At 43.9% G+C, this 10,473-nt stretch overlaps 1 protein-coding gene across 1 annotated transcript in view; it reads left to right on the top strand.

Moving 5' to 3' along the window:
• Positions 1-6,826: 6,826 nt before the first annotated feature.
• The window catches only part of DCAF5 (DDB1 and CUL4 associated factor 5), a 141,112-nt gene continuing 137,465 nt past the window's right edge, over positions 6,827-10,473 (top strand). Inside the window, exon 1 of the mRNA XM_051977893.1 lies at positions 6,827-7,058. Coding sequence (XP_051833853.1) covers positions 6,842-7,058 — 217 coding nt within the window. The 5' untranslated portion in view covers positions 6,827-6,841. The remainder of the gene's footprint in view (positions 7,059-10,473) is intronic.

Here is a 10,473-nt window from a genome sequence, read left to right as displayed (position 1 = left end):
GGACCTGCCAAGATGTTGGCAGTGTCAAGGAAACAAAGAGGTAAATATGAGAGATAGAAGATAGAAATGATTAGGCTTGACCACTGGATTTAGGGGGTGAGAATGAGGAATTGAGGGTGTCATTTTCAAGTATCCTTGAGGGTACTCTCAATCAGTACAAAAATATTTACAGAGTAGGCTATTTTCTAGACACAATGTTGGGGATACAAAGAAACGAAAAAGTCAATTTCTGCTCTCAAGGAGTACAAGATAGTAATAGAAAAATTTGGAAGAAGGAATACTATGAGGAAAATAAAATGGCATCCTATGTTGCACTTGAAATTCATTTGAGAACCCTGAAACTGAAGGGGGGACTCCGAAACACTCTCTCTCTCTCTCTCTCTCTCTCTCTCTCTCTCTCTCTCTCTCTCTTTCTCTCTCTCTCTGGAACTCCTTTAAGCAGATAGTCTCCTTGAATTCTTGCCTTTGTAAAAGACCCATCTGAAGGAAACAGGATAAGTAGCTTTATTCTGTTATCCTGAGAGCACCACCCTCATTGATAACACTCACTACTGATTACACTCTCTATTGAGTTGAAAATTAGGCTAGGACTTCTCATTCAATTCCAAGATTCTCTATTTTTATTTTAATTTAAACTGCTCCCAGCCTCCACCAAGAGCTGGCCATAAAACAAGTTTCCTTCAACCCATCTCCTGGCAGAGGACCTAATATGCCAAGGAATCTCTCTTTCCCCTTGACATAGTGCAACCCTCTGCCGGTTGAAATGACATTGTCTTTCAGCATTAATACCTCTTTCTCTCTCTCACCTGTTTCCCTAACAGGACTATGCCTTCTTTACCTTCTATAAAGTTCTTGGTTCAGTTTTCTTGAGGGTCTTTGGGAGCAGCCTTCATTTCAGTTAGAGTAATCACCACAAGAGTAGCCAGGGGTTAAAGTCCAAATCTTTTATTATCTCTTTCAAAGTCTTGTTTCTTTTCCTGGGGCCCTGTTAGCTTCCTTAAAGGCCTTCCAGAGTCTTAGTTTCAGTGGAGAAGCTAAGGAAGAGAGCCTGCCACCACAGGGTGTGAGATGGGATGAATGAATCTAAATCCAAGGGCTTGTGCTTCAGCCTCCAGTCCACTTGTCTTCCCTAGCTCTGAATGAATCTGGCTGAGGCTACCAGCTTATATGCTCTACACTGAGAAACCATTATTTGTTGTAAGATAAAATCAATCATACTGAACCATGTTAAACTAGAAAACCATTGTATCATCAATTCCACTGAATTAGCACCTTGTAAGAATCCTTGTTTCAAGTTCAGAGTTTTGGCCCATAACAACCTTCTTGCCGGGATTTCTCTGCTAGGGTAGGATTTTTCTGCTAAAACTTTATATCCCTCTGTCGGGACCTTGCACCAAGGAATTCAGTCTTTCTAGCAAAGGCTGACGTCCCAATGTCAATAATAAATTTCTTTCGCCAGTTTAACTTTTTGGGTTCGTAAATTCATTTACAAAGGACTTGCACTAGTGGACAGAAGGGTTCCCACAACTCCCTGCCCTGCACAGAACCTCATCATTTGGCACCTTGACTAGCAATTGAAGGGAGCTGAACCTTATCACCACCAGGAATTGAGGGCATTCAAACCTCATCAAAATGTCCATGAGATAATCTAGTTGTAAATGTCTAAAAGACAACTGGAGATTTGAGAATGGAAATCTGCTGTGAGATCAGAACTGGAAAAGGAAATCTGAGTCATCAGCATAGAGCTAAACCCAGAAAAAGCCCTGTGGGATACCCAAAGGGTGTGAACTGGATAAAGATTGAACAAAGGAAGCAAAGGAGTTATCAGGGGAAAGCAGGAGAGTGATATCACCAAAGTGTGAGAAGAAAGTGACAGTGTCAAAAGGCTGCAGAGACCAAGAAGAATGAAGACTGAAAAAAGGTCATTAGCTTTGGCAATTGAGAGTTCATAGTAACTTTAGAACAGGGGTGAAGTGGATAGAGTGCTGGATTTGAAGTCAAGAAGGTCCCAGTTTGCCACTTAAATGGCAAACTACTCATGCATTTGTGCCAAGAAAACCCCATAGACAGTATAGTCCATAAAGTGATGAAGAGTTGGACAAAACTGAAAACGCTTAACAACATCTTTAAAAAGAGCAGTTTCAGTTGAATAATTAAATCAGGAGGTAGATAATAGAAGAAAGCAGAAGGAAAGAAATCAGAGGTAAATCTTGTAGCTAGCCTTCTTAAAAGAGTTTAGTCATTAAAGAAAGAAAAGATAAAGGATGATCATGTTTGTAGACAGATCAAGTGAGAAATTTTTGAGAATGAAGCAGATATGGGCATGTTTGTAGGCAGTAGGGAAGAAATCAGCAGGAGAGATTAAAGATAAATGAAAGAGTAAAGATGATAGAGGTGGAAATCTGGAGAAAATGGGATGGATTGAGATCACATGCATTTAGAGAGGTTTGCCTTGGTAAAAGGAGGACTCCTTCTTCATGTAAGGTAGAAGAAGGAAGAAATAGAGGCAGAAGGATCTGAATACTGTGAGATGAGGAGGAGGAAAGAAGAGAGAACTTTTGGCAAATAGTTTCAATTTTTAAAAATGAAATATAAGGTAAGATTCTCTGGTGAGAAGATGGATAACTGTGGGAGATTTAAGGAGGAATGAAAAGATTTGGAAAAACTGTTATGATGAATGAGAGATGAGGGACCAGTTGAGTTTGTGTAACAAACTTGTAGTGGCCCAAATGAGCACACAGTTTCATGATTTTCTTCTTTGGCCAACAACATGGGAATAGGAACAAAAATGCCAAGATCTTCAATAGAATCAAAAATCAAGTGAGAGAAATGGGTAATTGTAGAGCTGAACTGGTCAAGCAAGATGGGGAAGAAAGCAAATGTAGTCAATGCAAGGATGAAAGACTATTAAAGAAGTAAGGTGTGGAATGATTGGAGGTCATGGTAAGCATGAAGTACAGGGTTTGGAATTGCAAGGCAAAGAGAAGAGATTTAGAATGACATCAAATTATAATCAGTGAATTTGAAAGCTCAAGAACAAGAACACTTGTACATGATGTCAAGATCAAGGGTATGAACATCATTTTGTGTAGCTGAAGTGGAATAAAAAACCAGCTGGCTTTGAGGAATGAATAAGTTAAAGAACTGGAAGGTTATGTTTTTTGAGGGAGTAGCAACACATATGTTGAAGTTCCTTAATATGAGATCAGGAGTTGAGGAGTAGACAAAGACTATGAGCCAAGTAGTGAACTCATTGAGGAATAATGGCCAGTGTTTTGGAGATCTATCCAAGAGGTGGTGTCTTGAAGATATCAACTACCAGGATCTTACTGGATTTTAAATATGTATTGAATTAACTTCAAAAGAAGAGAGTTTAGTGGTGACAGTAGAAGAATAAGAGCTTAAAAGTGGTTATGAGGAGCAAGGAGTATTCTAATCCTCTCCTGCCACCTCCTTATCCCTCCACACCTATAACTAGTGAGTCAAGGTTAGGAGTGCAAATTTAACCAGGGGTAGAAATGTTAGCCAAGGAAAGTATCTTATCACATATATACATAGCTTAACACACAGTTCCAACAGCTCATTTTAAGGAATGATATAATGGCTCTTGAAGTGCATGTGGTTCCATCTTACTCGAGTCAGTAACCAATTTGGAATCATTGTATTCACAAATATACTATATATATGTATATGTGTGTGTGTATACACTTGCATATGTATATGCACTTGCATATACACACATATAAAATCTGATGGTGCCTGTCTCTTACTTAAAAATCTTTAATGGTTTCCTATTATTTCTAAAATAAAATATAAAGGGGCAGCTAGGTGCTGAAGGGGATAGAGCATCCGCCCTGAAGTCAGGAGGACCTGAGTTCAAATCTGATCTCAGACACTTAACACTTCCTAGCTGTGTGACCCTGGGCAAGTCACATAACCCCAATTGCCTCAGGGGAAAAAAAAACAAAATAAAATACAGAAAAATCTAGCTTTTAAAGGCCTCCACAATCTTACTACTCTTCTTCATAAACTTTACATTCTTGCCAAATTGATCTATCTGCCAGTTGTTCCTAGTATGAGATTTCAGTTACCACCTTCATATCTTGGAACAAATGTTCTCCAAGTCTGAAATATACTTTATCCTCATCTCTACCACAAAGAATCCTTTAAAGCACCCTTCCTATATTAATTAATTTTTTACTGATTTCCCTTTTCCCTCTTCTTAGCATTATCTCCCTCTTGAAATTAGTTCTGATAGATAGATAGATAGATAGATAGATAGATAGATAGATAGATAGATAGAATTTCCTTGTACATAGGTTACATTCCTCTAGCAGAGTACAAGTTTTTTGAGAGAAGGAACTGGTTTTTTGTTGTCTTCAGTTTCTAGCCCCCTAATGTTTATTGAATGGATTGTAACTGGAGCTCAAAAATATGAGTGCATTTTAGGAAAGCATTGCACATTTTTTACTCTGTAGATGCTTTTTATGAATTTTTATTTTTTTATTTGTTTTTATTGATAATGTTTGTCTTTATATACCATTTATTTCTGAAATAATTCTTCCCTTTCCATTGCCCAAGAAAAACTTCTTACAGAGATCAAGAAATAGAAAAAAAAAGACTAGTTCAGTCAAATATACATACTGTTCTAACAAAGTTTTATTGCCATCTTTACTTAGGAGGACAATATTCCACTAAAAATGTGGCCTCTAGGATTTGGTGGGTTTTTGTAAAGTTGAGTTCAGCAGTCTTTCCCCTCTATTTTTTGCCTTTTTGATAATAACCTTTACATTTGTTATAATTGTACAGAAAGCAGTAGACATTGGTGCTTCAACTAATGAGCTTACTATACAGAGGATTTGATAACTGGTATAAAATGGAAGAAAATACCAGAAAATTGATCCAAACAATTTTGTGAAACAGAGAGGATATTCTCTAGAAGACCAAAATTCATCTATAAAAATAATCTTTTAATATAATACATTGGTGTCAGTTATGGACCTGACTAATGCATTCATAACCCTTCTGGGATATAAGCTGCTGGCTAACTGCTGTACAGGCTTTCACTGACTCAGAACCTTAAAAGGAACTTAGAGCATCGAACTAAGTGTTTTGGCAAGATAGGTCATGTAAAAAAAATCAATTAATTGCAAGGAGTGTTGTCTGTTTTCCAGAAGAGTTTATCACCTCTACTTTGTAGGGTATCTGAAAGCATTTTGAATTTCACTTCTCTAAGGGTCACTTTTTTTTTTTTTAAAAACTTCTGGGATCAACAGATTTCAAGATTCATTATTGTTTCTACCGACATAGTAAGACTAGAGGCTGGCCCCAGGTGCTCCTTCCTTTTAATAGGGGGTGGGGCCGGGGCCGGGGCCGGGAAGCAGATCCTCTCAGTTCAAATTCTTGAGATCGAACCTGTCATTGTGTTTGTCCTTAAGTTTGTAAAATACTTTGCTGTTAAACGTATTTTTTCAGGTTGAGAATAAAGCAAAGCACATACTGTGGGGCAGGAAAAGCAGAGGACCTTTTATTGTTACGTACATCTAACTTCACAAAGTGTGGAGGACCTGCAGCGCCGAGTCGGGTGCGGCAAGGTCCGAGAGCATCCTCGGTCTCCCTCTCCTTCGAGTAGGAAGTTTGGAGGTAAGAGGAAGATTAAAAGGTCCTTTCCTGAAACCCGGATCCCGGAAGGACTTGGATGGTATTCCATTTTGCTCGAACACACGTACCGGTTCCGCAAGAAACCGCTCCTTTGACAGAGGCAGACGGAACCCTCTCCTCTTGCAACTCGAAGAGGCAGGCACCCAGGATTGCAAAAGAAATACGAAAGAAAAGATTTACTACCCAAGAAGGGCTGAGCAGGGAGGAGTGGAACATAAGCCCAGAAATCCTGGGTTCAAGTCCTCACTGGATGGCTCTAGGCAAATCACTTGAACCATCCCCGCGCTCGGGGCAACTCTCTCTGGGATTGTAAGTGGTTGAGAAAAGGGTAGACCCGCATTGGGAAGCGGCGCTTCCTCATCCGGGAGTTTCCTATCCTAATGAAATCACAGGTCCAACCCCAAAAGAGAGGAGTTGGGGGAGGAAGGAAAGGGAGCGGAAGGGTGGAAGGACAAGTAGGGGGAGGAGAAGGAGGGAGGAGAGGAAAAAGAGGAGGTGGGTTGAAGGAGGGAAAAGGGAAGGAGGGTGAAAAGAGGAGGAGGAGGAGAGTGGAAGAAGGAAGGAGGAAGGAGAGGGAGGAGAAGGAGGAGGGGGTGGGGGCGGGAAGAAAGGTGTTGCCGTCACTATGAAAGCCACCAGGAAAAGCGGTGTATTCAGGAAGCCAGGCTGCAGCTGAGGATCAGCTGCTGAAGAAGGCGGGGATCCAAGGAGGGAGGAGTTTGGGCCGGGGTAGGGGGGAGGAGAAGGAGAAGGAGGTAGGAGGGAAGAGGAGAAGGAGGAGGGAGGGAGGAAAGACAGGGGGAAAGATCAGGAAGCAGCGAATGCTTCACAGAGTCCAGACTCCCCTCTCCCTCTCTCTGTCTGCCATGGCTGGTTAAAAAAAATCATCATAATCATAACTAAGAGAGGAAGAGGAGGGGGGGAGGGCGCGGGTGGAGAAAGGGATAGAGAAGGCAGTGAGTGAGGCCGGGCCCGGGCGGCGAGCGGAGGGAGCAGCGGCGGCGGCGGCGGCGGCGGCGGCGGCAGGAGCGGGAGGAGCAGCAGCAGCAGCCGCAGCCGCAGCCGCAGCCGCAGCAGCAGCAGCCGCCGCAGCAGCCGCCGCAGCAGCCTCAGCCTCCTCCGCAGCCGCCGCCGCCGCCGCCGCCGCCGCAGCCGAGGGCAGGAGCCGTGGGGCCGCAGCATGAAGAAGAGAGCTGGCCCTGTGGGCAGCAGCATGAGGTCCGTGGTGGGATTCCTGTCGCAGCGGGGCTTGCAAGGGGACCCGCTGCTCACTCAGGACTTCCAGAGGAGACGCCTGCGGGGGTGCAGAAACCTCTACAAGAAGGACCTGCTCGGCCACTTCGGCTGTGTCAATGCCATTGAGTTCTCCAACAATGGAGGCCAGTGGCTGGTCTCAGGTAAGATCCGACCTCTTCGCTTCCCTCCCCCTTCGCCTGGGCTCCCTTTGCCGCCACCTCCTTCTCCTGCCCCGGCGCGGGGAGGGGACGGGAGTCCCGCCAAAGCTGAGGCCGGACTCCAGTGAAGCTCCCGCGGGAGCGGGGAGGCGATGCCTAGTCTAAAAAGATCTAAAATGGTTGACAGCTCCCGAGCTCGGCCCCCTTCGGCGCCGGGGGAAGTGGGAGACGGCGCCGCTGGCGGGGCCACGGGGCCGGGGCCGCCCGGTCACTGACAAAGTTTGATGGGAAACTCTTCCTCTCGCTACTTCCCCAGGTGCATTCGTGGACCCTGTGTTGGCCGAGGTCGGGCAGGCCCCGGGGCCGGACCCGAGACGGAGGAGGGGACAGGGTTTGGGGCCGGGGCGGCCGCTGGCATCTCCATCTCCTCCCTCCCCCTCTGCCCGAGCTGGGCTCAGCTGCACGCCCCCTCGGCCTCTTCCGTCTCCGTAGAGGAGGAGAAGGGGGGGCTGCCATTGCAGGTGGACCCTCTGCCCTTCCGGGCTTCTTCCTCTCCTCTGCCTTCCCTCCGCTAGCTGTGGCTCGCGCTGCACCCCCCGTCACACCACCCTCACCACACAACCCTCTCGCCCTGGGGCTTCCCCTCGGGTTTAGGGGAGAGGGGTGAAATCGAGGCCCGGGAGGTGTAGGCCTCGCTCTCCTGGGGCTCCTAGCGACAGGCGGCTGAATCGATAGCCTATTGCACCAGGGAGGCCCCGGCCTGGCTCGCGCTGGACGCCCGCCCGCCTAGTCCTGGATCTGCCCCGGCGTGGGGGAGGCGGAGAGAGAGAGGGGTGTCTGGGTCAGTTCGGGGGGAGAGGAGGGCTAACTGCCTCCATCCCTGACCCCCTCCCCTGTTTCAAAGAGGCCAAAGTAGAGGGCAGGTGGCTGGGGCTCACACGGAAGAAATGAGGGTTGGGGGAATTGGATATCTCTGCCGCTTGTGCCCCATTCCTTCCTCCATCTCTTTTCCAGTGTCAGCCGTGGGGCGGGGTAGATGTAGAGGAGCTAGTGGGTCGTGGACTAGCTTCCCTTCCTTCTGCCTTTCTCCTTAAGTGGTGTCCAAGTCATTGTTTATGGCCTTAAAAAAAAAATTATGACTAGCCTCTGGCATGAAATTGACCTGACATGGCAGTCTATGTACGGATGACCAGTGACAGGTCTAAATTTGTAAAGAGCCTCTGCCAGGGTCATGTTTGGACATCCCCCCCCAACCCAGGGGAGGTATGGTGAGAACGATAGAGAGATTATTTTGGGGATGTTTTAGAGAAAACAAAACTTTTGATTCCAGCTGCTTTTGAGATGTTCATAAAAATGAAACTGTTCTTATTCTTGTTCTTTGTGGAATATAAAGTGTTAAACTGGATGGTCTTATTATACCTTACCTGAGAACAACTCCCAACCTGAAGGCTTCCTCAGATAGTTTAGCTGCCTCATTTTATCACACAAGATTTAGTAATTTAAGATTTCTCCTTTAAAGATTGAATTTGTGGCCTTTCACCTAAGTTTATGACTTTTTTGAATCAGTGTTTTGCTAGATGAAGGGTACTTTAAATAAATGTTTTTGAGTTGATTTGAATTCTTTTCCTCTCTGTCCTTACTGCCTACTACACTGTTCAAAAGCATAAGAAACCTTTATACTATGAGATAATTTTAGGGTAACAGCTATACTTGTGGGGGGAAATCTTACAAATATAGTCTAATATTAATCGGCTTAATTTAGGTTTAAAACTTTACACTGTATCTTCCTGTCTTGCCTGTTGTCACTCCCTTTTTCTGTCTGGCGGCTTGTTGAGGCCCAGGTTTATCCCTTTTTGGCTTCTGGTTACAACAGCTGCCTTCGTAGCCACCTGCCTCAACAATTCAGCTAGTATGTCTCCTGGGGTATTCCTATAGGAAAATCTCTCCTTGGATTTTCCTCTTTTCCCATGGGTGATAGACGCTTAGATACTGTTCACATTCCATGATTGGGAAAGGAATTCTCCATCATTACTTCCTGGGTTTTCTTTTCCCCCTCTGCTGTGTTCTTCCTGTTTTCTATCAACTCCTCCCCTTGCTCTTAAGTCTTCTCTAGCAGGTTCTTTCCTCAGCTCTGCCACTCCTTATTTTAACTGCGATGATTTTGTTTGTGCAAAAACTGAATTTTTTCATCCTGGCACTTATCTTTTTCTCTGGACTTGATGTTTCACTAAAAAGCTTTCTTAGGTTTTCAGTGTTGCCCAGTTTAGTCTAGAGTGTCTGACTTCTGAGCTTGGGAGGACTCCATTTGCTTCTGCTAAGGAATTTACAATGTGAAAGACCATTTTACCATGGCAACTCTTTGATTTTTCTTACACATTTTAATATATATGAACATTTCATGTTGGGGTTCTCCTTTGAAGGGATATTTTGGGGAAGATATCACTTGCATCTTTAGTTTTACCACTTTATAAATAGTAAGGAAATACAATGCCAGATTTAGACTAGTCCTGGGGATCCATCCTGCATTTGGTACTGTGTTCTTGTGTTAAAAACTTCAAGATTTCAAGGTCTCAAGGTCTTATCTTTCATGCTTGATGCAAGTTGACTGCCCAAATGCATCGTCTTCAATACATAACCCAAGTTTGTCTCAGACACAATTTATTTGGGGACTTTAACTTGAAGTCTAAGAAAATATTGAACAGATTGATTTCCTTTGGCATAGGTGCTGTGCTAAGTAGTATTATAGTTCATTAATTTAGACAAAGTAAAATCTCTTGCCATTCATCTGAGTGAAGTAGTAAAAGGCCAAGGGGGAATGGGGCAGCTTTATATATTATTTTAGGACCAAGAATTGGGGGAAGCATGTTGGAGAGCATTTGTATGAAGGTTTAAGAAGGAAAAACCCAGTTTTTTTGGTGTAGTTTTTTTTTTTTTAATTATTAGCATATACTAAAGACCACCTGGGGAGAAAGGGGAACTAGATGAGTTGGGGAAACATCACAAGCCTACTCTTGAACCATGATATAGTAGTAATGGAACTTCATTAATGTAGACAGCTGTTGGCATTCTTTCTCTGCCAAAAGTAGAACAGCTAAATCTTATTGACTTGCTTTAAAATAATTTCATCCTACAAAAGGTGGAGCAAGTAAAAGGGAGAAATTCTGTAGACAAATGCTGGAGTGGAAATGATGAGAACCTTTTGAGGAAATAACCACTCGATCCCAAGATTCATGATACAGAAGGAATCCAGGTGTGATTGAAGATGTACCTAAAGTTTCAGGAAATCACATTTCAAAAGATTCAGAGGAAAGAAAATTTCACGGAGTAGAATGCTTCAGGGGAAGGCAGGTCAGGAGAGATGGGATGGAAGTATGAAATTTTGAAGACACAAAAGATAGCAATTCCCATTAGGATGAAA

This window comes from Antechinus flavipes, chromosome 2 (assembly GCF_016432865.1).
Source record: "Antechinus flavipes isolate AdamAnt ecotype Samford, QLD, Australia chromosome 2, AdamAnt_v2, whole genome shotgun sequence".
NCBI classification, from domain to species: domain Eukaryota; kingdom Metazoa; phylum Chordata; class Mammalia; order Dasyuromorphia; family Dasyuridae; genus Antechinus; species Antechinus flavipes.
Note: the sequence above shows the minus strand (reverse complement) of the source record. Positions and strands in the feature narration are given on the sequence as shown.